General features: G+C 46.0%; 1 protein-coding gene across 2 annotated transcripts in view; it reads right to left on the reverse strand.

Moving 5' to 3' along the window:
- Positions 1–757: 757 nt before the first annotated feature.
- MAD1L1 (mitotic arrest deficient 1 like 1) overlaps positions 758–25,805 on the reverse strand; it is a 464,454-nt gene continuing 439,406 nt past the window's right edge. For both annotated transcript variants that reach the window (XM_082199731.1, XM_082199732.1), the window contains exon 18: positions 758–1,513. In XM_082199731.1, the coding sequence (XP_082055857.1) occupies positions 1,355–1,513 (159 nt within the window). In that variant the 3' untranslated portion in view covers positions 758–1,354. The remainder of the gene's footprint in view (positions 1,514–25,805) is intronic.

The raw sequence follows: 25,805 nt of genomic DNA on the forward strand, positions 1-25,805 counted from the left end.
ACTCCAAAATGTCACTCTTTCCTTTCACACAAATCACAATAACTGACCAAGTAATTTTCCGTGATTGGAGGTTCTTTCCGGAAGAGCCCCAAAGATGTGTTCATCACTTTCCCTCATCTTGCCTGGACAGCAGAATAAGATGCATTTCAAGAAGGCATTTCGCAAACATCTTTCATGACTCCCTCTTTCTTGGGGAGACCTGCTCTCTTTATTCATCTTGCCCCAAACTCTTTCAACTGCTTTCTTCTAATTATTGCCCTGAAATCTTTCCCAAAGCCCCTTAAAATCACTACCCAGACCTTGCTTATTCACTTGACATCCTCATTCTCTTTCTACAAACATGCCGCTACAATCAGCCCTCATTTTCCCCTCTCCAGTACCACTTTTACCCCCTCAGTCAAATCTCCTCTCTACCCCATTCATCCAGTTTCTCCTGATTTTTGTATGTGTTCCTAGGATTGCTTCTAACAATAACTCTTGTACTGGTTTTAATTCTTCCAAGCTCAGCCTAGTATTGGTGTGCTGTTTGCTGACTGCGTTTAATGTTTTTAGTAAATGTGCCAATTTGCTTTTGAGATAATAAGCCAATTTCCTTTTTTGACATAATAAAATTCTGCTTCTGATTCATCACTGTTACCTGTGTTCATTCTTGGGGAGCCAAACTCTGGAGCGCATCCAGGTCTCATTGTCAAAACAGCCCTAGAATCGAGTGTCAGGTTGCAAGTGAGAACTGCAGGCTTCCATGTAAACTGCACAGTTGATATAAAAGTGACACTTTATTCATAGAACCCCTGTCTCGAAAGGGTACAGGAAGAGCAATTAACAGAAGGTGAGGAGGACTCATCCGGCACAAGGTAAAGGTCAAAATCTCAATCTTCTACTGCAGACTAAATCAGCACAAAGCATTCCCTCCCAGTCCTTGGATTTCAGATACTGTCAGAGAAGCCTTGGGGCCAAAGGGGGAGAAAAGACAGCCTCAGAGCAGGACGTGTGCTCAGGGGTCCGGATATTAAAGAAACCTGAAGGATCACAGGACACTTATTTGCATTTGTCCTTTACCAGCTAACAAGTTGGGCTGCAATCAGACGATCATTCTCTCTGGCTTGGATGTCTTTACCAGCCAGCAGGGGCTCTCCATAACCCCTCTGAAACCTCATAAATGTACTCTTTTTTGGGGGGGAAGGTGAGTAGATGTTGTCCCCCATTCCCTAGCTATCGTTGGCCACAAAGATCCAATATGAGTAAGAAGAGTGGGGTGGGGAGATCTCTTTGGCCCCTTCTTTGAGAAACCATTAAAGGCAGAAACTGGAAAATTTCAACTTAGGTGAGAAGAAACAGCACAGCCAAAGCAGGACTAGGCCACGGTCTGGCGACTGAAGAGGTCGAGGGTGACAGCACTGAGGAAGGCTGGGATGCTGTCCTGCTGCAGAAGGTGGAGGTCGATTAGCTCTTGGACTGTCCGTGAAAACTCGGTTTCCAGTAGCTGCATCTTCGCATGGGGGGCTCTGGATGCCTGCAGGGGGGAAACAAGAGGAGGGGGGTGGGAGAAGGGAAGCGAAGCTGTTAATTCATGACTGCCAGGGTTGTTCTCCCAGGACGCCCGCACATTCCAGCACCCTCGCTGCAGAGACTCCTACAGCATATCTTATTCTAATCAAGGTAGCGTTATCTACTGCTGGGCAGGTGTTCAACACACAATTTAATTGGGCCATTATTAAGATTCTGCATTTCCAAAATCTCTGAACAATGCTCCCTTGCGCAAGCCTCAGATGAATAATGAATTGCCGAGCAGTGGGAAGAATGTTGAGAACGTTTTGAAAACAAACTTGAAAGCGGCTGTCGAGTTAACGTGTGCAGAAAAAGGAGCGCCACTGAAGGTAATCTATCAAAAAAACCAGTCTCAATGGGATTGGAATATACAAACAGCTCTATCCCCTGTCTCCATGAAAGATTGATGGTCTTAGCCCTTCAGCCCCCTCCCCTCGTTCTTCCCAAAGATCTGATAATTCAACCTTCACTACTTCCATTAGATTTCTAAACAGCTCAGCGGCATATACACCCAAGTCGGTTTTGATGAGTTGTTGTTTTTTATAATCAGGAAGGCATCTTGTTCAAAAGCAACCACAGAGCTGCTTCATGCATTTAAGCCTCACATCAGAAACAGCATGTGAAAAATGCAGCCTGATTTTGTGCTTTCTTGAGGCGGCAGTACCCGAACAGCCATTAGCAAGGGTCCCCAGGCCCAGTTCAAAGGGACAACCTTTCCTTTGCTGCCAACCCAGGAACCCACCACCATCCATCCTGCTAGAGCAGAGCAAGGCTGGAGGGGGAATTTTGAGGGCAGAGAGGCAGAGCTGCTGACGGACCCTTGCTTTGTAGACAGAAGACTTGCCAAGGGTAGCCCAGCAGGCAAACCACTCTGGAGAGAGGTGTTTGGAGGGTGAAATGACTCAAATGGAAAGTGGGCCAGAGAAGCTGGACCCCCCAAGGAAAGGAGCGCTGAGCAGTAAGGTCTCAGGCAAGAAATTCCAGCTCAAAACTCAGGGAAATTTGGTCCCTCTCAAAACTAAGGGTATTTCAGGAGCACAAGGTAGTCCAAGGTTCACAGGGGATGTTTGAATCCTCTCCACCTTTAACACTACAGTGGTGCCTCGCAAGACGAAAAGAATCCGTTCTGTGATTCTCTTCGTCTAGCGGTTTTTTCGTCTTGCGAAGCAAGCCCATTGACGGATTAGCGGATTAGCGCTATTAGCGGCTTTTAGCGGCTTATCTGCTGATCGGATCCGCTGATAAGCGGCTTAGCGGCTTAGAAAAAGGGGGGGAGGAAACAAAAACCAGTAGGAACTCGCAAGACATTGTCGTCTTGCGAAGCAAGCCCATAGGAAATTCGTTTTGCGAAGCACCTCCAAAATAGAAAACTCTTTCGTCTAGCGAGTTTTCCGTCTTGCGAGGCATTCGTCTTGCGGGGCACCACTGTATTCTAGCTCCAAACCTACAGGCAGTTTAAAAAACCTAGAATGTCCCAGAATGAGACTTTATGAGAGAGAGAGAGAGAGAGAGAGAGAGAGAGAGAGAGAGAGAGAGAGACACTAGATGATTCTTGTGGTCCTTTCAAACTCTACAATTCTATAATTCCATGCCCAGATGGTGGCTACAGGTCCTTTATTAAAATCAAAGAAGAGTTGACCACTGCCTTGATAACCCTCCTCCAAAACCTTTGGAGAACGGCTTGTATCCATCTAAGTTCTACCCAGAGTACCGTACATCCACTGAAATTAATTGTCCCAAATTAGTCATGTCCAGTGGTTTTTTTTCCCAGGGGGTACTCAAGGTATGCAGTACAAGCACCTCTTGTCTGTTTGTTTGTTTGTTAAAAAGTGTGACAATTACTGTATTAACTTCATGGTGAGTTATTTTTCTAGGAAAAAAGCACTGGGACTCATGTCCATTAATTTAAATGTGTCTAATCAGAGTAGAAAACAGTTGGATACAACTCAATTTTGTGTGCTCTGAAATTGCCCAATTGCCTTCCAATATAATGTCTGTGGATGGGGTGGTGGCAGGATTGCCCCTAACTCCCCACCACCCCCAAGGATAGTATTAGGTGCCGAATCTCACCTTCCTTCCTTCCTTCCTTGGTTGGGGAGCCTGTGCCCCCACCCCATGCATGATGGACTGCAGCAGCTCCCTGACCATTGGTCATGCTGGTTGGAGCTGATCAGTGCCAGAGTCCCACAACGATGTTGGGAGGGCCGCAGGTTGATGGAAATAGGCTCAAAAGTGCATAGGCAGTGGAGGGGGGAGCAAACACCAGGAAGAACTTCCATCAGGAAACATCAGAAAGAACAGTAAGAGCTGACTGACAGTGGGACGGACTCCCTTGGGAGGTGCTGGGCTCACTTTCCTTGGAGGTTTTTGAGCAAAGGTTGGCTGGCCATCCACCATGGATGCTTTAGCTGAGATTCCTGCCTTGCAGGGGTTTGGAATCAATGACCCTCAGGGTCCCTTCCAACTCTACAATTCTACAACTATGATTCTATGGAAACCTCAATGGTGGCTGAATGGGCTTTCTATGGGCTGGGGACAAAGTTCCTTGAAGCTGCCAATGACAAGCGAAACCCAACTGAATGATGTAAAACGGTAAATTGTGCAAATGTGTTACATGCCTGATCATGCAAACAGCCTTTCCATTATTCAAGAAGCCATATGAACCCAACACATGAAAAATCTTGATAAGCATTTTTGACACACACACTGCTGTCTACTGCCTGGCAAAACTATATTTTCAGTTTATCATTCTCTTAAAGTCAAATGATCGCCCCTCTAGCTTCAAGGGTCTCTCCTGGCCCTGCAGCCCAAGATCCTTTCTACTAGAGATGCCAGGAAGGGATCCTGGAACCTTTTGCACAGACAGCAGGCATTCCCCACTGAATTGCACTCCCTCCTTGGCACTTTCAGCCTGTACTTCTTCTGACACACTGGTTGTAAATCCAGAGCTGGCTTTCTGCCTGCGTGGCAGGGCAGTGTGTGTGTGTGTGTGTGTGTGTGTGTGTGTGAGAGAGAGAGAGAGAGAGAGAGAGAGAGAGAGAGAGAGAGAGAATTTGCAGCCCGTGATGGTGCCATGTCCTGGCATCCCCTTGGAGAGAAGAGGCTTTAGCAGCCTTTGCTTTTCTGCATGAGACAAGATTAGCTGTCTTCGGAGGGAAGGAAAACACCATCAATCTTCCTTTTAACACTGGATATTGGTAAATTATTCAGGGCTTTATATTTTTTAATATATATTCCTTTTGGAAGGCTTGTGCTACGGATACAGCAGAACACCAGCTCTCAGTCGTTGAGTGAACCAGTTGCTTCGGAAATAGTGCCTTTCGGCTTTCGTTCCACTCTATCTACCTGCCACTGAAGGAGAGGAAGGTTCCCGAGGGGCCAAAAGCTCAGTGGTGGGTAATGGTTGCCTGAGAGAAGGGAGCGGCCCATGATCCAACTGCCCTTTCTCTCTTAGCTGCACAATAAACTTTCCAGCCCATTCATTCTTTGTGTCCTCTCCTCTAATGACGGCTAGTTTCTCTGGCTGGTTTGGATGGTACCTGATCCTGGTCATGCTCATACACAGAGAGAACAAAAGTGCACCTGTCTCCTCTGCACAACCTCCAATGTCACCAGACCAACATGGGGGGAAGTAATGTCTGCACGTGGCCTACGCACATAAACTCCAATACAAGCAGACATAGGTGACTTGGTCGAGATTACTCTTCAGTCACTACAGACCTGGAAGCCACCTATATTGGAAACAGATATTTGGGGACCTACCAAACAATTCTGTCGTGCTGGTGATGCTGTTGCAACCCACCTTAGATCAGGTCACAACTAGTGCTGGGCGATATCAGCTTTTCAACATCGCAATGTATCACCAGCAGAGGGGGGAACAAACTGCAGCCCCACAAAACACTGGGCTGAAACCACCTCAGCTCCTTTGGTAGGAGCAGAAGTGGTTTCATGCCAGCATCTCGTGGGGTCAGGGCTGATGCAGTTTGTTCCTTCAGGTGCCAGCAGCAGAGGGAGTCCTTCCTCTGCCAATGTCAGGCATGCTGAAGGAAGAAGGAGCTGCACTGGCTCTGGTGCCTCACGGCTCATTCGTCTCTCTGTGTGAGGGCCAGAGCGCAATGGCGCCTTCACCTGGTGATATATCGTGGGTGAAACCACCACCGTTCCTGACTAAGGAGTGAAATACCGCTGGCTGAAGGAGCCATTGCGCTCTGGCCACCAAACCGATCCCAGGTGATATATCAACACAACACCCATGTCTAGCCACAAGCTTGTAGTGATCCACCAGTCTTAGACCGATTTGTTAATTTTGCCAAAGAGATCAACTCTATGTAGTTCTGGACCTCACAGCCCTGTAAGGATGTCTAGGGATGGCAGTGGCAGAGTACAGGAATAGAGCCAGTATCTACAATCAATAGAATCAAGGAATGAAGTTTTTCCTGGACTGTACCATCTCAGTCTGCAGGTGAAAATTTGTATTTTCTTGTAATTCTCACCATATTTTTTTTTTTGGGGGGGAGAGAACATTGTGCACAGAAAATTAGGATACCATAAAGAGGCACCCGGACTAGCCTTCTCCCTGCCACACCCATTTTCTATGTCATTTTGTTTCCTTGTTTGCACAAAAGATACTCAATGTGAGCCTCTGCCTTCCCACCTTAAGTGGTGCCCCGCCGAGAAAAGCTTTACCACTCAACTGAGGTGGAATCAAACAGCCTAGAGAAAAGGTACCAACTCCAAGCATCCACTGACCACTGGCAATGCTGACAAAGGGGCTGATGGGACTTGTAGTCCAACTTCTGGAGGGCATTGGTGTGGCTACCGCTGCCCAAGAGTCTAACTCATCCCACCTTCCCATCTCTGTTTCTTCATCCCTCTGTGGTGCGGCAGAGCTCTTCCGACAAGCCTGAATAGCTTTCCTAGCTGTCAACGCACAGCAAGTCTCGCCCTCCTCCCTGACCCAAGCCAAGTGGGAAGTCAAGCGCACATTCAGTGAAGACGGGTGTCAGATGCTGCATCACATTTTTTCCCTTTAAGCCCTCCGTGTTGAGAGGTTGCTGCATCCGACTGGCAGGGTCATGCCAACATCTCTAAAGACAACGCGGCGACATGCGAAACACAAAGGAGGATCAGTGTTGTCACTCGGCAATGAAACATACACGACTCCAGAGCATGTGAGTGTCGCGCGACTTACGACTGGAATGACAAGTATGCCACGTTGGTGGAGATTTAGAAAATGTAACCTTCTGAACCTCATTTGAGAGAACAGAAAGGGGCGCTTCATTCTTAACCATCAACAGAGAGAAGAATGCTGGGTGTGTGTCAAGGTGCATTTGAATATCATGCCTGGGATCCCCCACATCCTTCTCTTTATAGAATGCAGCAGCAAGGGGGGGGCACTGAACACAATTTTTTGAGGGTGGGGGCAGGTTTAACACATTCCTCAGACTATGATTATTTTTTAAACACTTTCCTTACACATATGCCACATTCCCATCCAAAATTGAAGCATTTCTCCCCAAAGCTGCTATTTATAGAAATCGCAGAGGGAACTGGGGTGTGTAGTTTTGTGAAGGGTTAACCCGCTCCCCTTTCCCGCCGTGCCATGGTCCTGATTTGGATCACAGCACCCCTGGAGTTGCTTTTTTACAAACAGAGGTATGGAGATTGTGCAGTTTGCTTTAGGAAAGACACAATAAAAGGAATTTGCGCAATACGTGATCCCCTGATGGAGTTAACTTCCAAGGGTTATGATGAAGGACACTAGCTCGGATGGCATTAAACAGGGCCAGGCAGATTCAGTGGGGTTTGCCCAGGAGAATTACCTGGTGCACTGTATCACAAAGGCACTCTTTTCAAAGCAACCCCCTTGTTGCATTTTCTTAACCTTTTCCCTCACTTCACAACATCCTCCCGCTGATGGCCATTTTCATTGCCCTGCCATGGTCTGTATTTTCTAATCTCCACTTTAGCAGGCTTAGATCTTGTCACAGACCAACAAACCAATGTTAAAACATCCTTCCCTTCTTTTATTTGGAAAAAAAGCACACAAACCCTCAGTTTTGACCTTTTAGCAGGAAAATCCTTTGGTTTCTGCCTCTTGCTTTAGATTCTAAGATTTTTCTAAATGTCAGGAGCTAACTGTCTATGCGCAGCTGTCTCTGAAAACGGCAAAGCTGCCTCATAGAGAGACCACCAGCTTCCTCTGGAATGTCGACACACAGAAAGGGCAGCCTAGGAAACACAGCTGATGCATGAACCAAATGCAAGGCACACAATCCTCTTTCAGGTTTCTCAGGTGTATGCACAAAATGTAGTCCTGAAAGTCACAACCATTTCAAAACGAAAACTCTGGGTGCAGAAGGACCTTGAGATAACGAAGGAGAGGAGAGCCGATTCCAAATGTTTGGGTCAAATGGTGTGATCGGGGTCAGCACATGGTCAGATATAACACTGTCGGTATCAAAGGACACACGTTTGCTTAGATGGGGAACCTGTGGCTCTCCAGATGTTGTTGGATTCCAATGCCCATGGCTGGTGGTCAGGGATGACAAGAGCTGTAGTCCAACATCTGGAAGGACAAAGGGAGTGGCTTAGATCCTGATGGCCCTTACTAGGGTTGGAGGAGAATTTTGTGGGGTCCACATTATAAGTGTGCTGATCTAATGAGAGAAAAGCCAGCCTTACTGTCCTTAGAACAGCAGCTAGCGTCTCTCCCACACAGACATCTTTGAAGAGCAGACAATGGGACTCTCAGTAGATCTATCTCCTTTCAGCCCCAGGTGGTAACTATTGTGTGTTGCCTTTGCAGAGTGGAACAAGTGAAGGTGGGGCTGAGAGAGGCACCAGGCAGGGAGGGCTCCAGCTGCAAAGAATAGGTTGATAGAAAATAGACCCATGGCATGGCAGGGTCTTGTCTAGAGAGATGAATTGGTTCTAAGGAGAGATGAACCAGTGAGGGGCAGTAGTCAAGAGTGTAAGCCCCAACAGGTATTTCCGATAATGAAAAGTAGCCTTGCTTTGTGTTGAATACTGTGAAGCTCTCTCTCTCTCTTCCTGCATTGCAGGGGATCAGAGTAGATGACCCCCAGAGTCCCTTCCAACTCTATGATCCTATAACTTTTAGAAGTGGGAACATAAAGCTACCAAAATGCGAATTTGTCTTTCTAAAGGATTTTCCTAGTTATTGTCCCAAAACATAAGGATAATGGAAGGGCAGGAGAGGAAGTGATGGGAGAGACACAGGCACGTTAGTTCTGCAATGCAATCAGAGGAGACTTCTGAGAAGCGGAATAATTGCTCAAAACTTTGCTCTCCTGGGTGGTGATATCATTATCAAAATCCCCAAATTGAATCATGCCTCACTGATCAGCCTCTCCTAAGCATTAGGCCCTGCTCAAATATCATGTCCCTAGGTAGCTAGTAAATCACTATAATTAGGAGGTGTTCATTTAAAGTGATAGAAATATTAAAAACACCAAACAAGACAAATTGGCCCACGTGACGGGGTTCAGGCTGACAATACTTATGAGGTTGTCAGTAGCACTATTTTTCTTGATTCTTCTTCTTAGCAGCTGGTAGATTTTGAAGCCTCTGTGACATTACTTTGCACAGTCCTCTCTCCACCCCCCGCAGGACAGCTTAACAATGTGGCTCTAATAGGGCAGAGGTCCCGGCTGCTTTAGTTGAGATTCCTGCCTTGCAGGGGGTTGGACTAGATGACACACAGGGTCCCTTCCAACACTACAATTGTATGATTCTGTGAACTGCAGTGTCCAGGTGACATGCAAGGGATTCTATCTATCCATCCATCCATCTGAGAAAAGAAGCTTTTCCCTGCAGTAATGCTTGTGTCTCTAGCTTCCTCCTGACTATAATATTCTCTTTGTAAGCTAAAAGTGGTCAGCCAGTTCTTTATAATAATTGCTTCTTGCCAAGACTTTTGACCCCGGGTCGCTGGCTTGATATATAAAGTGAATTTACGAAAGAAAGAGGGGGTAGGGAGTGGACAGTGATTAAAATGACTTCCAGGGAACGCAATGAAAAAGCTGCTCTTTCAGGGTGGGCAAGAAAGGAGAAGCTGGCTGACAGGGCCAGAAAGGAAATTGAATACCTGTGTGAGAGAGGCAAAGAGCAATCTGAAGTACAAAGCAAGATTTCTATCAACTGCACACTCGCTTTGCACTTCTTATTCAGCATCTGAGAACCACCTGACCATCACCACCATATCTCCTTCTTTCTTTAGGATGGGAGAGCCCTGCTTCCTGCCTTAAAACCAGGGGAGCAATGAACCAGCTTTCACATACCAAAAATCAGAGAATGACACCCAACTGTGGCACACCCACGCAAAGAAAGCAACTGAACTCAAAGAAAGCAACTGAGCTCACACCTGCACCTGCAGCTCCATTGCTCCCAATTCAAGAAGAGGATGGATGCTGGGCAGGAGTTATTTCTGCTACAGGTAGGGACATGGCAGGGATTGTGCAGTGCTCCTTGGTCATGAGACAGTAATGACTCTGGGTTCAGAATTCTAATCTTCTGGGGATGAGGATGGGGGCCTAGAGCAGGGGTCAACAAACTTACCGTGCCTCGGGCCGGTGTCTCCTGTGCCGATCACGTGGCAGGACGGAGGGCAGGGGAGCATGTGCCCAACCTGGATGTGCACCGGAAATAACGCTTGCGCATGAGCAAATAACGCTTGTGCATGTGCACAAGCTATTTCCGGTGCTCCTCCGACCCAGAAGTGGGCAGCCGCGCAGTGCCAGTAAGAGTGGGGGCAGCAGCGGGCATAGGCCTGGGCCGGATAATCGAGTCCCTTGGGCCTTATCCGGCCCGCAAGCCTGTTTGGGGACCCCTGGCCTAGAGCAAGAAAGGGGTAGTGCCTTCAGGAGCAGTCCCACAGGTTTCTACAAAAGCAGAAATACTGGCCCAAGAAGAAAGGCATTTCACTAGAATCACTTTGGAAAGGGATAGAACCTGGGGTGTGTGTGGAAGAAGAGGGGGCAGAGTTGGAAATGGCCAAGAAAGCAGCACCAGATTGAGGAGACAAGAAAAAAAATATATGATTAAGGGATTTGGACTGGTGCTGGTTTGGCCCTCAAAAATAGGTACTTTTGAGACTCAAAAACAAACAAGGAGAATATTTGGCTCAGACCTAGTTAAAAATAAACACTAAGGCAAAACCCTGATCCCAGAAACAGGAGTAGGTTCTGGCCTTTCAACTTTCTCCTGCCTACTTATAGGCGCAAGGCCATTTTGACAGAAACATTCCATTGCTGAAGGAAAGCATTTCATTGCTGACGACTCTGAGCACGCCTGTGTTGCATCTCCCGACCATCTGTGAGCCTGCCATATTGATCGGAGCTCACACTAGAAAAGAGAAACTACCACTAGCAGCATCTCCCTCCCCCCATCCAAGCCCTATAAAGGGGGCTGCCAGGCCATCTGTCTGCAACATCAGTAACACCAAAGAAGCCATTTGTAGGGCAGCAGAAGTACACTGTTAAAATCTCAATTTTTTTTGCTTTGATAACCTTTGCCAACTTGCAATGATCCCAGAAGCTTTTTCAGGGTATTTGATCTCACTAAGATCTCCAACATAAAGATGAAGACACTGGGTGATCTTTGCACATCTTCTGGTCCATCTTGTAATAAGGTCCTACCTGTGTTTCAAAACAAAGGAGACCTGAGAGGCCATAGACAGATAGATCTATCTATCTATCTATCTATCTATCTATCTATCTATCTATCTATCTATCTACAGTGGTACCCCACAAGACGAATGCCTCGCAAGACGGAAAACTCGCTAGACGAAAGAGTTTTCCGTTTTGGAGGTGCTTCGCAAAACGAATTTCCTATGGGCTTGCTTCGCAAGACAACAATGTCTTGCAAGTTCCTGCTGGTTTTTTTTCCTTCCCCCCCTTTTTCTAAGCCGCTAAGCTGCTTATCAGCTGATCTGATCAGCAGATAAGACGCTAAAAGCTGCTAATAGCGCTAATCCGCTAATCCGTCAATGGGCTTGCTTCGCAAGACAAAAAAACCACTAGACAAAGAGAATCACAGAACGGATTCTTTTCGTCTTGCGAGGCACCACTGTATCTATCTATTTATTTATCCATCTATCTTAGATAGATAGATATGGTCACAGCAGCCACTGCAGAAAGGAAATCAGTTTCTCAGGAGATGCTCCCAAGGTAGGCATCAATCCCCAAGCAAACATTAAGGAGCCGCCTTGCAGGATCAGACCAAGAGTCCATCTAGGGACCTAGGAAACTCCCCTGCTTCCTAGTACTTTTAATACAGATGCAGACGACTGAGTGTGAGACCTTTGGCGTGTGAACCATGGACCCCACTGCTGTGCTCTGGTCCTCCCTGCCCCAAGGATTTACTTCTGTAGATGCTCATAGGCAGAGCATAATGTGCCTGCTATTCACCCCAAGGATCCTGTGATCAGAGACAAATGGCCTCTGATTACAGAAGCTCTATTTTGGCTTGTCAAGGCCAATGTTCATTGATGATAACATAAAACCATATTGAGAACATTTTATTTCTTATATATGGCTCCTTCATCAGGCCCCAGGGGCAGGACATAAAAAACAATGATTTATTTTTTTTAACGAGCAGATAGCACATTGTGGGTTGCTGTGCCTGGTTTGAGGAAAGAGGCCATGCGGCCCTACTTCTCTGGGATATTTTTGAATAGCTTTCTTAGTTTGTGATGCTATTTTAGGGGTGTTGGTCTATTTCCTGCATCTCTCTCCCTTGCACCCCACTGGCTTTCCTCCTTGACCTCCTTCCAGGTAGTTAAAGAATAAAATAAAAAAGTGAGGGTGACAACCTGCAGCTTCCAGCTGGAGGGCCTTCTAGGTGATTCACGATGCAGGTGGGTTGTTGAAGACCTCAGGATTCATCGGCTGCCAAATAGAAATCATTTCCCTTGTTTCTTGTGACAAGCTCCTCTCTTTGAAAGAGACTGTGGGGGTGAATATTGGGGGGGGGAGGAATAGGATGGGAATGGGGATAAAGTGGTGCTTTACTCATGATGGGTGAGTTGCTCTACAATCATGCTGAAGAAGAGCAGGTATGATTAATCCATTTGGCAGCTGTTTTGCACAGTGTAACTATCCTTGCAAAGGTTGAATGGAGTGGGCGGGTGGCACCAGGCTCCGCGGACCGATGCTGGCGTAGGGAGTCCACTGGCACTTAAGCACGTGGATCCAACAAGCAATAATTGCATGAAAAGTTTGTCTCAACAGAAGAAGAACAGGCACTTTGGCTGCCCATCTCCAAGACACAAGGAATTGTTTTGTAAAAGCAACATACGGGGTTGATAGCAAATCTCATTGGTACTTCACACTAGGTTTAGTCATCTTTGCTCTTCTACGTTCTTATTTCGTCTCAGCCTAGTGCCCTTAGGCAGAACCTCAGTATAAATTAAGAAACAAGAACAGCAGCATGTGCTTCGTCACTTGCATGCAAAGTCAGAGACACCAAGAAGAGGATTTAGGTCTACAAGGGAGGGAAGGAGAGGGAGAGGGAGAGGGAGAGAGAGAGGAAAAAATATTGTTTTTCAGATGAGGAAAAGAAAAAAGGGAAACCCAAGATGATATTGGTTGCTACTTCTCTAAAGCAGTGGGAGGGTGGCCTTGATGGAAGGCTTCCACCAGCCAGGGTCTAGCACGTCACATCTTGGCTCACCAACACTGTGGTTCCTCAGAAGTTCAGGCTAGTTAGACTTTAGGGGCTTGTGTCCAGGAAAAAGAGGACACATGGCAACCCTTTTCCCTTTGGGGCTGCAGTGCTAGCTCCAAAGAAGTCAGTTGATCTCCCAGCTTGAATACTGTCAGCTGATTCTCCAAGCCAATCAAGGCACACCAGGCTCTAAAAGCCAAGCCAGCTCATACGTCCAAGGAACATATCTTATGCATGAGCTGCCTACCCTCCTGCTTTCTGCTCTTGACCTTTGTCTGCTTGGCCTGGTGCCTGACCTCTGACCTGTCTGTGACCAGATCCACTGCCCCTCTGAACCTTCCCTATCTGTGCCCAAGGGGCACCCCAGCTGCATCCTGCCAAGAGCTGACACTGTCGGAGCTGAGCTGTATAGGCAGCTACTGAGTGGGAGTCCGGAGCCAGGAACTGAACTGAATCTGAGCCAAGGGAATCAGAAAGGAAGCTGAGAGCTGGTGCCAGGATCGGCCATAGTTACTCAAGCAAATTCCTGAACAGGAAGGCTTTAGATGGCCCAGGGTAGCTGTACAGAAAACGGGGGTTTCTTAGTTCTAGAGCTAGTGGCTGCCCATAGAAGCACCGGAACCAGGTTACAGATGCAGTCAAGCCTGCGAGGAGATGAAGTTTGTGTCCCACAGAGCTGGGATCAAAGTTGGATGGAGCCCTGGAGATCTGCAGGAGGGTAAGTCTAGAGGGAAAGTGGGAACTAAACGAGATGCAGTAAGCAACAGGGAGCTGGTACCCCCTCATGTCTCCTCTGCTCTCCCAACGCCACATGAGAATACTGCACAATGCGACATGCTGCCCTTGCCATCACAGAGAACTTGTATCACAAGGAAGAGAGGGTAAGGATCAGCTCCTTGACCCATGTTACATCTAACCTGGTCCTCAATCAGGAGCCAGGGGCCTGTGCCAAGATGTCCATCTGCGTTGGGATGGGAGAGAAGAAGTGGTCAAAAAGGCCTGCCAATAAGCAGAGCAACTTCTAGGGAGAGAGGCAAAGCAGGAAGAAGCAGGTCAACAAGTGAAGGTACCTTGAGCATGCCTGGGGAAGTAAGCCCAGAGGAAGGCTGGTTGTTGTCCAGTCAAAGACTCAGGCCTGACCAGGAAGGAGCAATAGAAAGGGCAAGTCAGGAGGAACCCACGTAATTGTTTGGGAGAAGGGCCATAGTTCAGTGGTAGAATATCTGCTTTGAATGTAGAAGGGCCCTGGTTCATTCTATGAAGTCTGAAACCTTGGAGAGCTGCTGCCAGTCTGTGTAGAGAAATACTGAGCTAAACTGACATATTGTCTGACTCCAGCCTTCCTAAGTCTGGATCATTGTGGTCCTGTGTTGGCCCCTTGGAGGACAAGACTGTTTCTTCTTCCCCCTCCCTGGAGTCTTGGGCTTGCTCTCCAACGCGCAGACCACTTCGAATCCAGGCTGATCCAGACAGCATCGTACCCATCACAAAATGCCCATTCACATTGTTGATTTGTAGCGCTTTGCAAATCACATTTAGCCTCCTGCTGCCCTCGCCAAGCTCCTACTTTGACATCAGAATGGTTTCGGCTAACCTAACAGGTAAGGTGACACCTTTCGTCAAGCAAGCTTAAACGTTATCGCCTTAATTAATTTCAGCCTTATTTTATGAGTTTGGCGTGGCACTGAGCAGCTATAACCAGCCTCAGTGTCTTCCACAAGGTACCGAGTCGACTCGGGAAATGATTCAACAAGATCAGCAAGCCGTGCATGACAGAAAACAGAAAAGTGGGATGCTGGGAAGATCAATTAATTTGACAGCCCTCAATGATATTTTTCTCTCCCAAGCCAGGCCTGAAATTCATTATTGTGCTAATACTTGGAGGCTGGGAGTCAGACACAGCAGCACTTAAATCCCTTCCTGCTCCAGTGACTGCTGCCTTCTCCAGGATGGCTCTCCCGGCAGCTTTACAAAGAAACCCAGAGCCAATTTCAGTACTGGAAGGCAGCAAAGTTAACAGACAAGCAAAGGAAGCCCCTAGACGGAAGGTTGAGTGACAGACGCATATAAGTTGTCTTCAGATAACAGAACTCACCATTCCAGAAAAGGTTTCCTTTTATCTACCTCCTTGGTGTCCTAACGGAATGGCTTCGACTGCTTAACTAAGGGAAACTGTCCTGAATTTTTTATTTTGGCCTGGGATTTCTACCTTTTGGGTTCTCCTTCAGGAACTAGAAGTGAAACATTTTCCCCAAATCCAGGCTCTTTACTGGGGGAACTGGGGGCTTGAGTGGGAAGCTGTAACCAGCAGAAGGGTACAGTTACTGATCAGGCAAAAGGCAAAGGCGAAGCTCTTGATACCTATCCTGACATCTAGAACGGATGTTTAAAATGTTGTAAGCCACCTTGAATCCAAACTTGGGGGAAAGTTGGGATATAAATATATTAAATAATAAATATGACTAATAATATACCAGGTCTGGCCAATTCAAAGGCTTCATACTGGTTGTACATTGCAGGGGTTGAGATTGCCCACTGCTGTTAAGGCTCTGAACAGCCACAGTCTTAGTTCAGAGGAAAAATCCTAGCCCAAGTTTCCCCACGCTGATGCCCTCCTGATTTTTGGGATTCCAACTCCCATTACTACTGACCATGCTGGCTGGGAATTATAGCCCAAAATATGTGCTTGGGAAAGGCTGCCCTAGCCTGAACACACAAGGTCCCAGTTCATGCTTTCTTCGGTTTGATAGACCCTTAAGCCCAGCCAGCTTTTAACCTAGAAAACCACACACTCCATACTTATAGATAGCCCTTCCATTTGGGATTTGTTGCCTTCAATTGGGATGGTGTTGGAGGCACCATGATACGGATCCTATAAAAACAGGTAAATCCACACAAATGCCAACATTTGTATTCACACCACTGTTGGAGCTATCTAGCGCTATGTTTGGTTGAAAGCCTACTGCAGCTTTCGGAGATGTGAATAATTCTCACTTCGTGCTGGAGCTCCTCTCCTGACGGGGCTGCCACCCCCCCCCCCAGCTCAGCTCCTTTTTGCTAGAGGTGCACTGGGGAAAAGATTTATGCAGACACCATCTCTGCAATTATGGACAGCAGAAAAGGCGCCCAGATATCATACAAAGTGATGCATTTTTGCCAGCAGGCCTGTATGCATCACAGATCCAGTAACAGCTGTCACACTCCGGTCTCGTCTGAGCTCCAATACTGCCTTGGCTTTATTAAATGCTCTTTCAGATAGATGCTCTCCTTTCCCTTCCCTGCCACTTTCCCCATGTGACTGTATTCTCTTCACCAGATTTCTCAGGGCGACAGGAAACGTCCCAACTTCAAAGGGGAGATGGTGTGATTGGTGACTGTTTCCATCACATGGTGTTACATTTTTAATGCTTATTTCTTTCGGCAACACGTAGCTAATTAGCAATGACCTAGAGGCAGCCAAACCGCTCAAAAGGCAATCTCTGCAGCCCTTGGGCATTCTTTAAAATCTGGCTTCTCTCACTGCATCACATCTTTCAGTAATCATCCCTGATGCCCAAATAAGACAATCTGTTACCTCTTGAAGAAGGCTAAGAAAGTGACAAGGTGATCTGGGGAGAGCCTGAGCAGTTATTTATTTCGAAGGGAGTGGGAACAGGCCTCTTCAATAATCTCTGCTGACCAACAGCCCACTCCTCCTTGATCTTCTGCTTTCCAGTCTTAGCTTCATTCTTGCCAATATATTTTATTGTTCTAAATTAACTACAGAACAGACCTCCTTTTGGCATCAAATGGGTTTTAGCCAGGAGGAGGAAAAATCAAATGTTTCCAAATATGTTTCATCTAGAGACATAAGCGCCTTAAACAGCTTTCTGCGATGGATGCTTTTGTGCTTCCGTCAGATGAAAGATTCTGAGCAACAACAGAAGTTCTTTACAGCATGGCTGTTCTTGATCGTATGTTGTCTTCCAAACGGGGTGCTGATATGCGTTCCAACCACAACAGCACCTCCATAGAATCAAGGTCAGATAGAACGATGCTGGAAAAGCACAATCCAGGGAATTAATCTAGATGGCAATAGATTCCACTGAAGCCACCAGATCTATAACCAATGATCATGGTTACTTCTAGACAACTATCACTAGACCTGAAATCCTTTCAGCAATGATTTTCTACAATTGGGAATATCTGCTAAAGATTATTTTCCATCATTCATATATCATCTTTGATATGCAAAGAACATTTGTGCCCAGGATCCAAAGAGCTCTGTGAGGACTTTTGCATGCTGAGTGTGATTTCCTGCCCTGCTCTCAACAGCAGCCCCCTGAAATATCGCAAGCTGTTAATCCCCTTCAATTCCAACAGAATTTTGCCTGCAGGAGTGTTGTACAGGAATTATATCCCAAGCCCCCAAAGGTGTGTGCAACTCTCTGTGATGGACAAAACTGCTGCACAATGTGGGTTGAGCTCTTTACCTATTGTTGCAATTTATCTGGTAAGCATTTAGGTTAGAGGCTGTTCCTTCATTCCAGTATGGTGGACTTTTGGATTCAAGTTAAGAAAAAGCTTATAAATAAAAAAGGCTGTTTAAAGTTTGGGATGGGGGAAAGACATAAATCCAACCCTTTCCCATCAGAACAATACAAAAAAACATTTACACTAAGAGGCCCTGAGACATTTTATGTCTCTCTAGCAGCCCCAGAACGGTATCACTGTTTGGTATTTATGTTTTGTTTTTTTAAATAATAATACTTCTTGCATTTTACAACAATTTAAACACTTACAAAAGAAAAAACAAAAAGAAAAAAATACATTATAATACAAAAACACTACATAAAAATTAACAAAACAAAACAGAAACAATTTAAAAACACATCAAAAGGAAGAAGAATAAAAAAAAGAAAAAAAAAGGAAAAGGACAAAGAAAAAACTTCCAATATCTTATCATTCTTTCCCATATTTCCACGGCCTCCTCACACCTCCCTTTTTGTATTCCACTTCTATTAATTATTTCAGCAATTCCTTACCATCTTCCCCTGTTTTCTATCCTATAATTATCTTAACACCTTTTAACTTTATTTTCCTTTAATACTCTATTAATCTATTTATACTTCCTTATAACATTTCTACTGAAGCCATCTAATTTCATTCCAACATTCTTCTAACATTCATTAATTTTAGAATATTTCTATAAATAGTCTTTAAACCTTCCCCAGTCTTCTTCCACCGACTCTTCTCCCTGGTCTTGGATCTTGCCAGTCTTTTCCGCCAATTCCGTCTAGACCATCAACTTCATCTGCCATTATCCAACACTTCAGTGTTTTCAAGAAGCAGCCATTCTCTCAGCCAGCAAAAAGCAGATGATTCACAACAAAGTTTAGGTGTCTGGCAGGGCAGGTCCACCTCCTTCTTTGGCATCCGTCAATATCTTAAGTATTACTCGAGGCTTCCTGCCCTGCCAAACCAATCCAGGAACATCCCTCTGCCACCTCCTGAAACAATCCCTCCCATCCAAAACTTGCACTTTTTGACACAAAAGCAACATCCCCGGCAACACAGCAACCCTCATCCCCGCCGCAACAGCTCGGCCCAACCATAACAACTTTAGATTTGTCCATATTTCCCAATCCCCCTTCTCTTCAATCCAATGTCCTTCACAGTTGCCCTTAAGTAAATTCACATTTTTGGCGGTCCTACTGTCCCCCAAAAGTCTCTCTTTCTCAGCCGATGTTGATCCTGTCTCCTCCTGAAGTTCTGTCGAACTTTCCTTTCCCAGTTCTGGTGGGGTTCTGATCTTCAAATTCATCTGTTTTTCTTTAAATTCCATCATAGCAAATGTCAGCTTATATTCGTCAAGTTGCTTTTGAATGTGTGGGGCTCTCTCACACTCCAATTGTGTTGTTTTACATTCAGCAGCAAAGGTTTTCTCCCTGACTTCATCCTCCATTTGCCATATTAAAATAGATTCCTGTGTCAATTTCTAGGTGGTTTCTGTGTTGGTGTTCACCTTTTGTCCCAGGTTATTTAACCTTTCTACAATTAAATCAATTTTATTATTTGCGGCATCCGCTTTCACATTCATCACTTCTGTTGCATTGTACAGAACTTCTGTTTTCTTGTGAAGCTGTTCCAGTGAGTCATTTATTTTCAATAATGTGGCCACTAAGGCCTCTTCTGTTAACATTTCATCTGTTGTTTCCTTTCCATTTGCCATAACACTTAAGAGGTTCAAGGTCAGTCCCAGAGTCACACGGTTTTTATCTTGCAACTGGAAACTCCCCTAGCCCAGCTCTTGTAAAGTAACCAATTTCAGAAACTTCCACTAGGGGAAAACAGTTTCTATTTATAATGATCCAAAATGTCACCTTTAAGCGCCACTCGTACAATCCAAAGTTAGTTTCAGTTTTCAGTTACTTTATTACTCCGTTTTAGAAGCAGCCGGAGATAGTAGAAACAATATATCTCTCTTATTTTGCTAGCTGTCAAGGAACATTCTAAGTGCTGTCAATGGACATTCCAAAACGTCAGTCCTACTAGCAGCCCATTTCCAGGGTCAGAGCGGCAGTATTTTAACTCTCTTTACTCTCTCCTGCAGGCATACTCAGTCCACAACTTTCCCCCCTCTTCTCCTGCCTCCAAGGGGGATTTTATACTCTATGCCGATGGAAATTTAATCTTTCACAAAAGGCTTTCCAAGACTTCAGCTTACAGACTCCTTGCCTCAGTCTATTTACAAATAGAGAAGGCGGACTTCCTGTTTTGAACCTCCCCGTTTCGATGCCCAATTAAACGTTTAAAATCTGATTCTCCCGTATCAGCTCTACTCACGGGTAATTACTTTGGAGTCAAATTGTCCACAGGAAAAAGTCAGTGCTCTCTCAGCAACAGCTATGCGGCTTTGCTCCGTGGAAGAAGCAGACGATTCGAAGCACCGCGCCACTCACCCCACGTCGCTCCGGGTCCCCGAAATCGGGTTCCCCGCGAGTAGGGGAGGCGCAAAAGGTGCCCGCTGAATCCCACGTTCACAGGCTTCTCCCGCCTGTGATTTTTACGGGTCTCCGCCTTCGCCGTGGCGGTACAGACCCAAATTCCCATGGGGCAAGTTCCTCCCAATCAGAGGAACTCCGCCATTGCCAGAGGCACCAACCCGGAAGTCTCCACTGTTTGGTATTTATGGTTCAGTATCGATTCCAAGGGAATGCATTTTTATTGTGTTTCTGTAGAAAATCCAGCTGCGTAAAATACAGGCATTAACACACTGAAAAGAAAGCAATGTGCTTTTGCACGTCGCACAAGGCAAAACTGGGCAGATCTTGACAAATTGTACAGAACAAAACATGGATCACATGCCTTACCGCCTAGGCGCCATTTTGCACACTACAGGCAAACTCCAGTAGCCTTAGACTGCCAGCCAGTTCACTGGCCCATCTCTGTCTGCTGTGACCAGGCTCAAGCAAAGGTTTATTCCAGCACTGCAGCTGGAGATCCTTTACAGGAGATGCCAAAGACTGAACCTGCAAAGCATGAACTCCACCACCAACTCCGGCCTGTGCTAAATTTGTACAGAGACGCATACTGAGATCAGAGCTGCAGCCAATCATGGCTCCCCTGTTTAATACATGTGTTTGCAATACACGTTATACATGCAACACTTTAAGGTGCAGACTTTAAACATGGGCTTACACCTGAAAAATATAATGCATAAAGGGGCCCTTAGAACAGCCCTTAACAATCTGACCATTTCATCTTTTTGCCACATTTTGTGATCACAATGTACCCTTCTTTTTGATGAACTATAAATACTGCCAAATGGTGGAGATAAAATTCAGTTTACTGCATCCTCCCGCCCGCCAATCCCTTCATCATTGCCCAGATAAGCTTCTGGCTATCAGGAGTCACGTGACTCTCACACATGCCTTGTGATTATTTTCCAGTTCAATTAGCAAGCACCAGAGTGGAGCAGTAATTTTATACTACAAGTATGAGCTCCAGGAAAATATTTTTCATTATGCTATCGCCACCACCACCCCAAATATGGAAAAGAAAAGCTAATAAAATTACTGCCGTGTATTCTCCAGTGTTCCGGCTAGTGATTTTACTGCAAGAAGCAACAAGTCTTTTAATGCCCCCCTTACCAAGTTCCAGGTTCCTTAAAGAAACAAACACAAATTCTGAATGCTCCTTCTAGATACAACAGTTTATAATTGTGATGTTTGCAGCAAACAGATCATACAGCGTTCTCCAACCAAAATCCCAGCAGCCCCAACCAGCATGGCTGTTGCAGACTGGGACTGATGTGGAGTTGTAGCCCAAAACATCTTGCAAGCCCCAGGGTGGGAAAGGCTGTCTTAATGGTTCGAAGTCCAGAAGCCGACAGGTGTCCAGTTTTACCTTTTTGTCCACTTTTCCTGCTTTCCTCCCTAGGCGCGCAAGAGAAACTCCTACATCATTTCATGTCTCAGAGGTTACCATGGTCCTAGCATTACTGGTGGAGTGTCCCAAGACAGGCATCTCTTTTTGGGAACCCATAGCAAAATGTTCCAAGCGACCGTCAATCTAGAAATGCGGTCTGTTTCTGCTAATCCATGTTCACGTTTAACCCAGTCAAATCTGACAGCCGAAAGCAGCTGCTCTCAACCTGTTCCCAGTTCTTGCCACCTCTCCAGATCGCTTCCCAAGCTCCGTAAACAAAGATGTTAAGAGGCAATAAATGAAGACAGAAAATGCATTACAACAAGAGGAAAGTTGTTCTAAACTCAACCGTTTCATGTGCTTGTTTTTAAGGTTATTGCTCAGACCTCAGAGGTAACAAAAAAACACTTTAGCTGCTGTCGCTTCCTCTTTGCAAGCTCCGTGGAGATCAGGAACTTCTTTCCCCTGCCTCCTCCTGTACCATTCACACATCCAAAAAGCAGAAGGTGAGTAATTGTGATAACAGCAGCTTGCGGTTTGACATATAATGCGGGGAAAGCAATACCTTGCTTCAACGTTACCTACTGGACACTAGAAAGAGACAAATTTGTCAATTTCAGTTTCTCTCGGTTGCTTTTTCAATTCCACCCCATTCAGCCAACCCCATTTATGAATCAATTTGCATTTAAAAAACCCCAGCCTGCACATTGTTGTATGTATTTCTCCTGATATATTTGTATGCAATTTTCCATAGCTGCCTCCTTCGCTCCATAGACATTGGGCAATGTTTTCAAACCTGCTGCCTGCTTGGGAAGCTTATCCGCAACAAAAATAAAAAAAATAGTGCAGCTTTCTCAATGTGAGCAAAAAGGCAGATATTTGTGGCATCCCTACAAAGAACTAAATTGAACTTGACTCCAGAAAATGGCTACTAGTCAAGATATAGGTACAGCTTTACTCACCATATGTGGCCAGTTACATTGCAACGTACAAAGGCTGGGATAGCCAGCCATAGCAGCATCTCACTATCAGTGTAAAGGTAAAGGACCCCTGACAGTTAAGTCCAGTCGTGAACGACTATGGGGTTGTGGCACTCATCTCGCTTTACTGGCCGAGGGAGCCGGCATTTGTCCGCAGACAGTTTTTCCGGGTCATGTGTCCAGCATGACTAAGCTGCTTCTGGCGAAACCAGAGCAGAGCATGGAAACATCGTTTACCTTCCCGCTGGAGTGGTACCTATTTATCTACTTGCACTCTGACGTGCTTTCGAACTGCTAGATTGGCAGGAGCTGGGTTAAAAGGCAGGTAAGGTGCCATTCAAGTAAGCGAGTGACTAATTCCATCCTTCAGAGAGATGTGGAAGGAAGCTTCTTCGTGGCTTCTCTCCCTCCCTCCTCTTTCTCTTTCTCCTTCTCCCCCCCCCCCCCCCGGTATTAGCTCAATATGCTCTTGCTAGTATTAACAAGAAACAGCAAATATGGCTTCTTCTCAAGTAGGATAGGATAGCAGGAAAATCCCAAGCAAAACACAATTTGTGCTCCACTCCAAAACTTTGAGAATTGTGTTATGTGCTGAGGGTCTAACCTGCCTGTCAGACTTGCTCCCTAATCTTGCAGCCAAAATCATCCAGGCTCAGGACCCAGACAGATCCCTTTCAAAATTGGCAACCACCCACTTTAAAGTTCCCCACCATGACACCTTTCCAACCTGAAGCTCATTAGATGCTGCCTGTCTCTGAATAGGGTTTTAACCAGCTTTAGTTGTGGAAGCCGGGAGAATTCACATCCCAGCCTCTGCCTTGTTATCTTTGATACTGGCGCTGCCTTTGGATGGGAGGACAAGGCAAAAACATAAATAACAATTGCCTGTCAGTCAAAAATCACTTAGGCTTAGTATTTCGTCACAATGCCCCAAACAGCTTTTAGACAGGAAAACAGACTTGTTTATCACGATGAACGGAGAGCCCAGTTCCAACAGGAAAACTCCCAGCTGATCAAGTTTCTTTTTGAAACTTCTCAGTGATTTGGATGGCAGAATGAGTGTAAATCAGAGCGGCTTGGTGCAGACGCAGGGTTGGCATAGTCAGGCGTTTGCCAAGGGCCCCACCCCAGTAGAGCAGCCACCGAGCAAAGCCCTCTCAGCCCTGCTTCCTCTTCTTCACCGCAGCAACTTTTTAACCTGCTTTTTACCCTGCTCCAGATAATGGTGGTGGTGGAGGAAAAGAAGAGCAGGAGATGCCACCGCTTGCTTTTTCACACTGAGAGCCAGTGTGGTGTAGTGGTTAAGAGTGGTAGTCAAGTAATCTGGGAAACCGGGTTCGTGTCTCCGTTCCTCCACATGCAGCTGCTGGGTGACCTTGGGCTAGTCACACTTCTCTGAAGTCTCTCAGCCCTACCCACCTCACAGAGTGTTTGTTGTGGGCGAGAAAGGGAAAGGAGATTGTTAGCTGCTTTGAGACTCCTTAGGGTAGTGATAAAGCGGGATATCAAATCCAAACTACTACTCCTCCTCCTCCTCCTCCTCCTCACTGGCTGGCAAGTGGCAGCAATGAAAAGGCAACAGTAGCAAAAGCTTGCCATGGCCAGCATTGTGCAGATGTGATGCTGCCTGATCGCCTAAACTGGGTTAGGACACGGGGTGTGCTGACTCAAAAAATCCACATGGCAGGCATCCCTCCTCCCTTTCAGTTTGCAAACTGATAAGAGTTAGCGTTACACCTGTGCTGGTGTTCTCACTAGCTGTAGTCAGCACCAAATCACATTGTACAATCTTGGTTAGAAATAATTTTTCCTGTGCTCACAGGACACAAGCCATAGCTAGTTCTGAAACTGAACAAGAGGGACGGACGCTTGTCCAAGCTGGGAAGAAAAAGGACAAGTGCCTGTCAAGGGCACTTCAGGGACAAAGGAATGCACAGGGCAGATTGCTAACTCTATATTGGCAAAGATAACACTTACAGTCACTTCTACACCTCTGGAGACCTACGCACACCAATCTAGCATCGACAAAGCTATTTCCAGGTCTGCACTCTAAGGAGCAGTTGCAGAAACAGGGGACCACTTCCCTTCCACCAGTTCATGTACCTTTTCCCCAACAGATGGTGCACACACAGTCGAAGACTACAGCTTTGTGGAAGCTTCCTCTGCTCATTCCTTTTCAACCCCCTTCTGGTTCAGGGAGACAGGGTGCAAGGGCAGGTGGAGAAGCACCTGGCCCTTCATTTGCCTGACCTGCTTCTTCCTCTTCTTCTCCTGACCCATCCTGTGTGTCACCCTCCAGCTCTGAAGCTCCGACTCTTCCCTCCTGGCCAGTACAGTTCCTCACGAATTGCTGACCCTCTTTCCCAAGTCAGACTCCAGCATCCTACCCTGAAAGTGCACCAGTCCCATGGCACTCTGGACCTGCTAACCATGGTTAGGCAGTTTTATATCTGGACCAAGTCGGTACATACTTTATGGAGAGTACGTTATGCATACATAACAGAAGAACCCCATTTTCAGGCCACAAACAACAGAAAGGAGCTTTTGCCATGACACCCTCTTTGGGAGCTTCCAAGGAAATCTGGCTGACTTCTGTTGAAAACAGGATGTTAGGCCACATGGACCATGGGTTTCACCCAGCAGGGAATCCTCCAAACCTACAATTCTATGATATGTTTATAGAGGAAAATAAGAAGAGCTGATATGTATTTAAACTAGCTTTCCTCTACTTGGTGCCCTGCAGGTACTTTGGACTTCATTCAACTCCTAACAGCTCCTAGCAGCGCAGCTATCAGGGATGATAGGAGTTGCAGTTCAAAACATCAGCAGGGCAACAAGTTGGGGAGGTTGATTTAAAGGTATCATCACAAACAACTCAGTAAAACGAAAGGTTATCGTGCTCCAGCGAAGAATGTAATGAGTCTAACAAGAGTATTAGCTCTCCCTTTAGAACTGTAGTCTTGAAAAAGAAGTGTTAAGAAAAAAAGTTGTGCTCTACACAGCATCTAGAAACCCAAATTAATTTAAGCAGTGGATGGAGAGGTGAAGAAAGCAGATAGCCATGCTATGTTGGAAGAAAAAAAGAAAAAACCAAGCAAGGGGAGGCTTCCAAACAGTATAGGAAGATCAGGGGATTCATTGAGTCCAACTGAAATCATGATGCCCAATATTTAAATTGAC

This window comes from Podarcis vaucheri, assembly GCF_965113315.1.
Source record: "Podarcis vaucheri genome assembly, chromosome: 14".
Classification (NCBI taxonomy): domain Eukaryota; kingdom Metazoa; phylum Chordata; class Lepidosauria; order Squamata; family Lacertidae; genus Podarcis; species Podarcis vaucheri.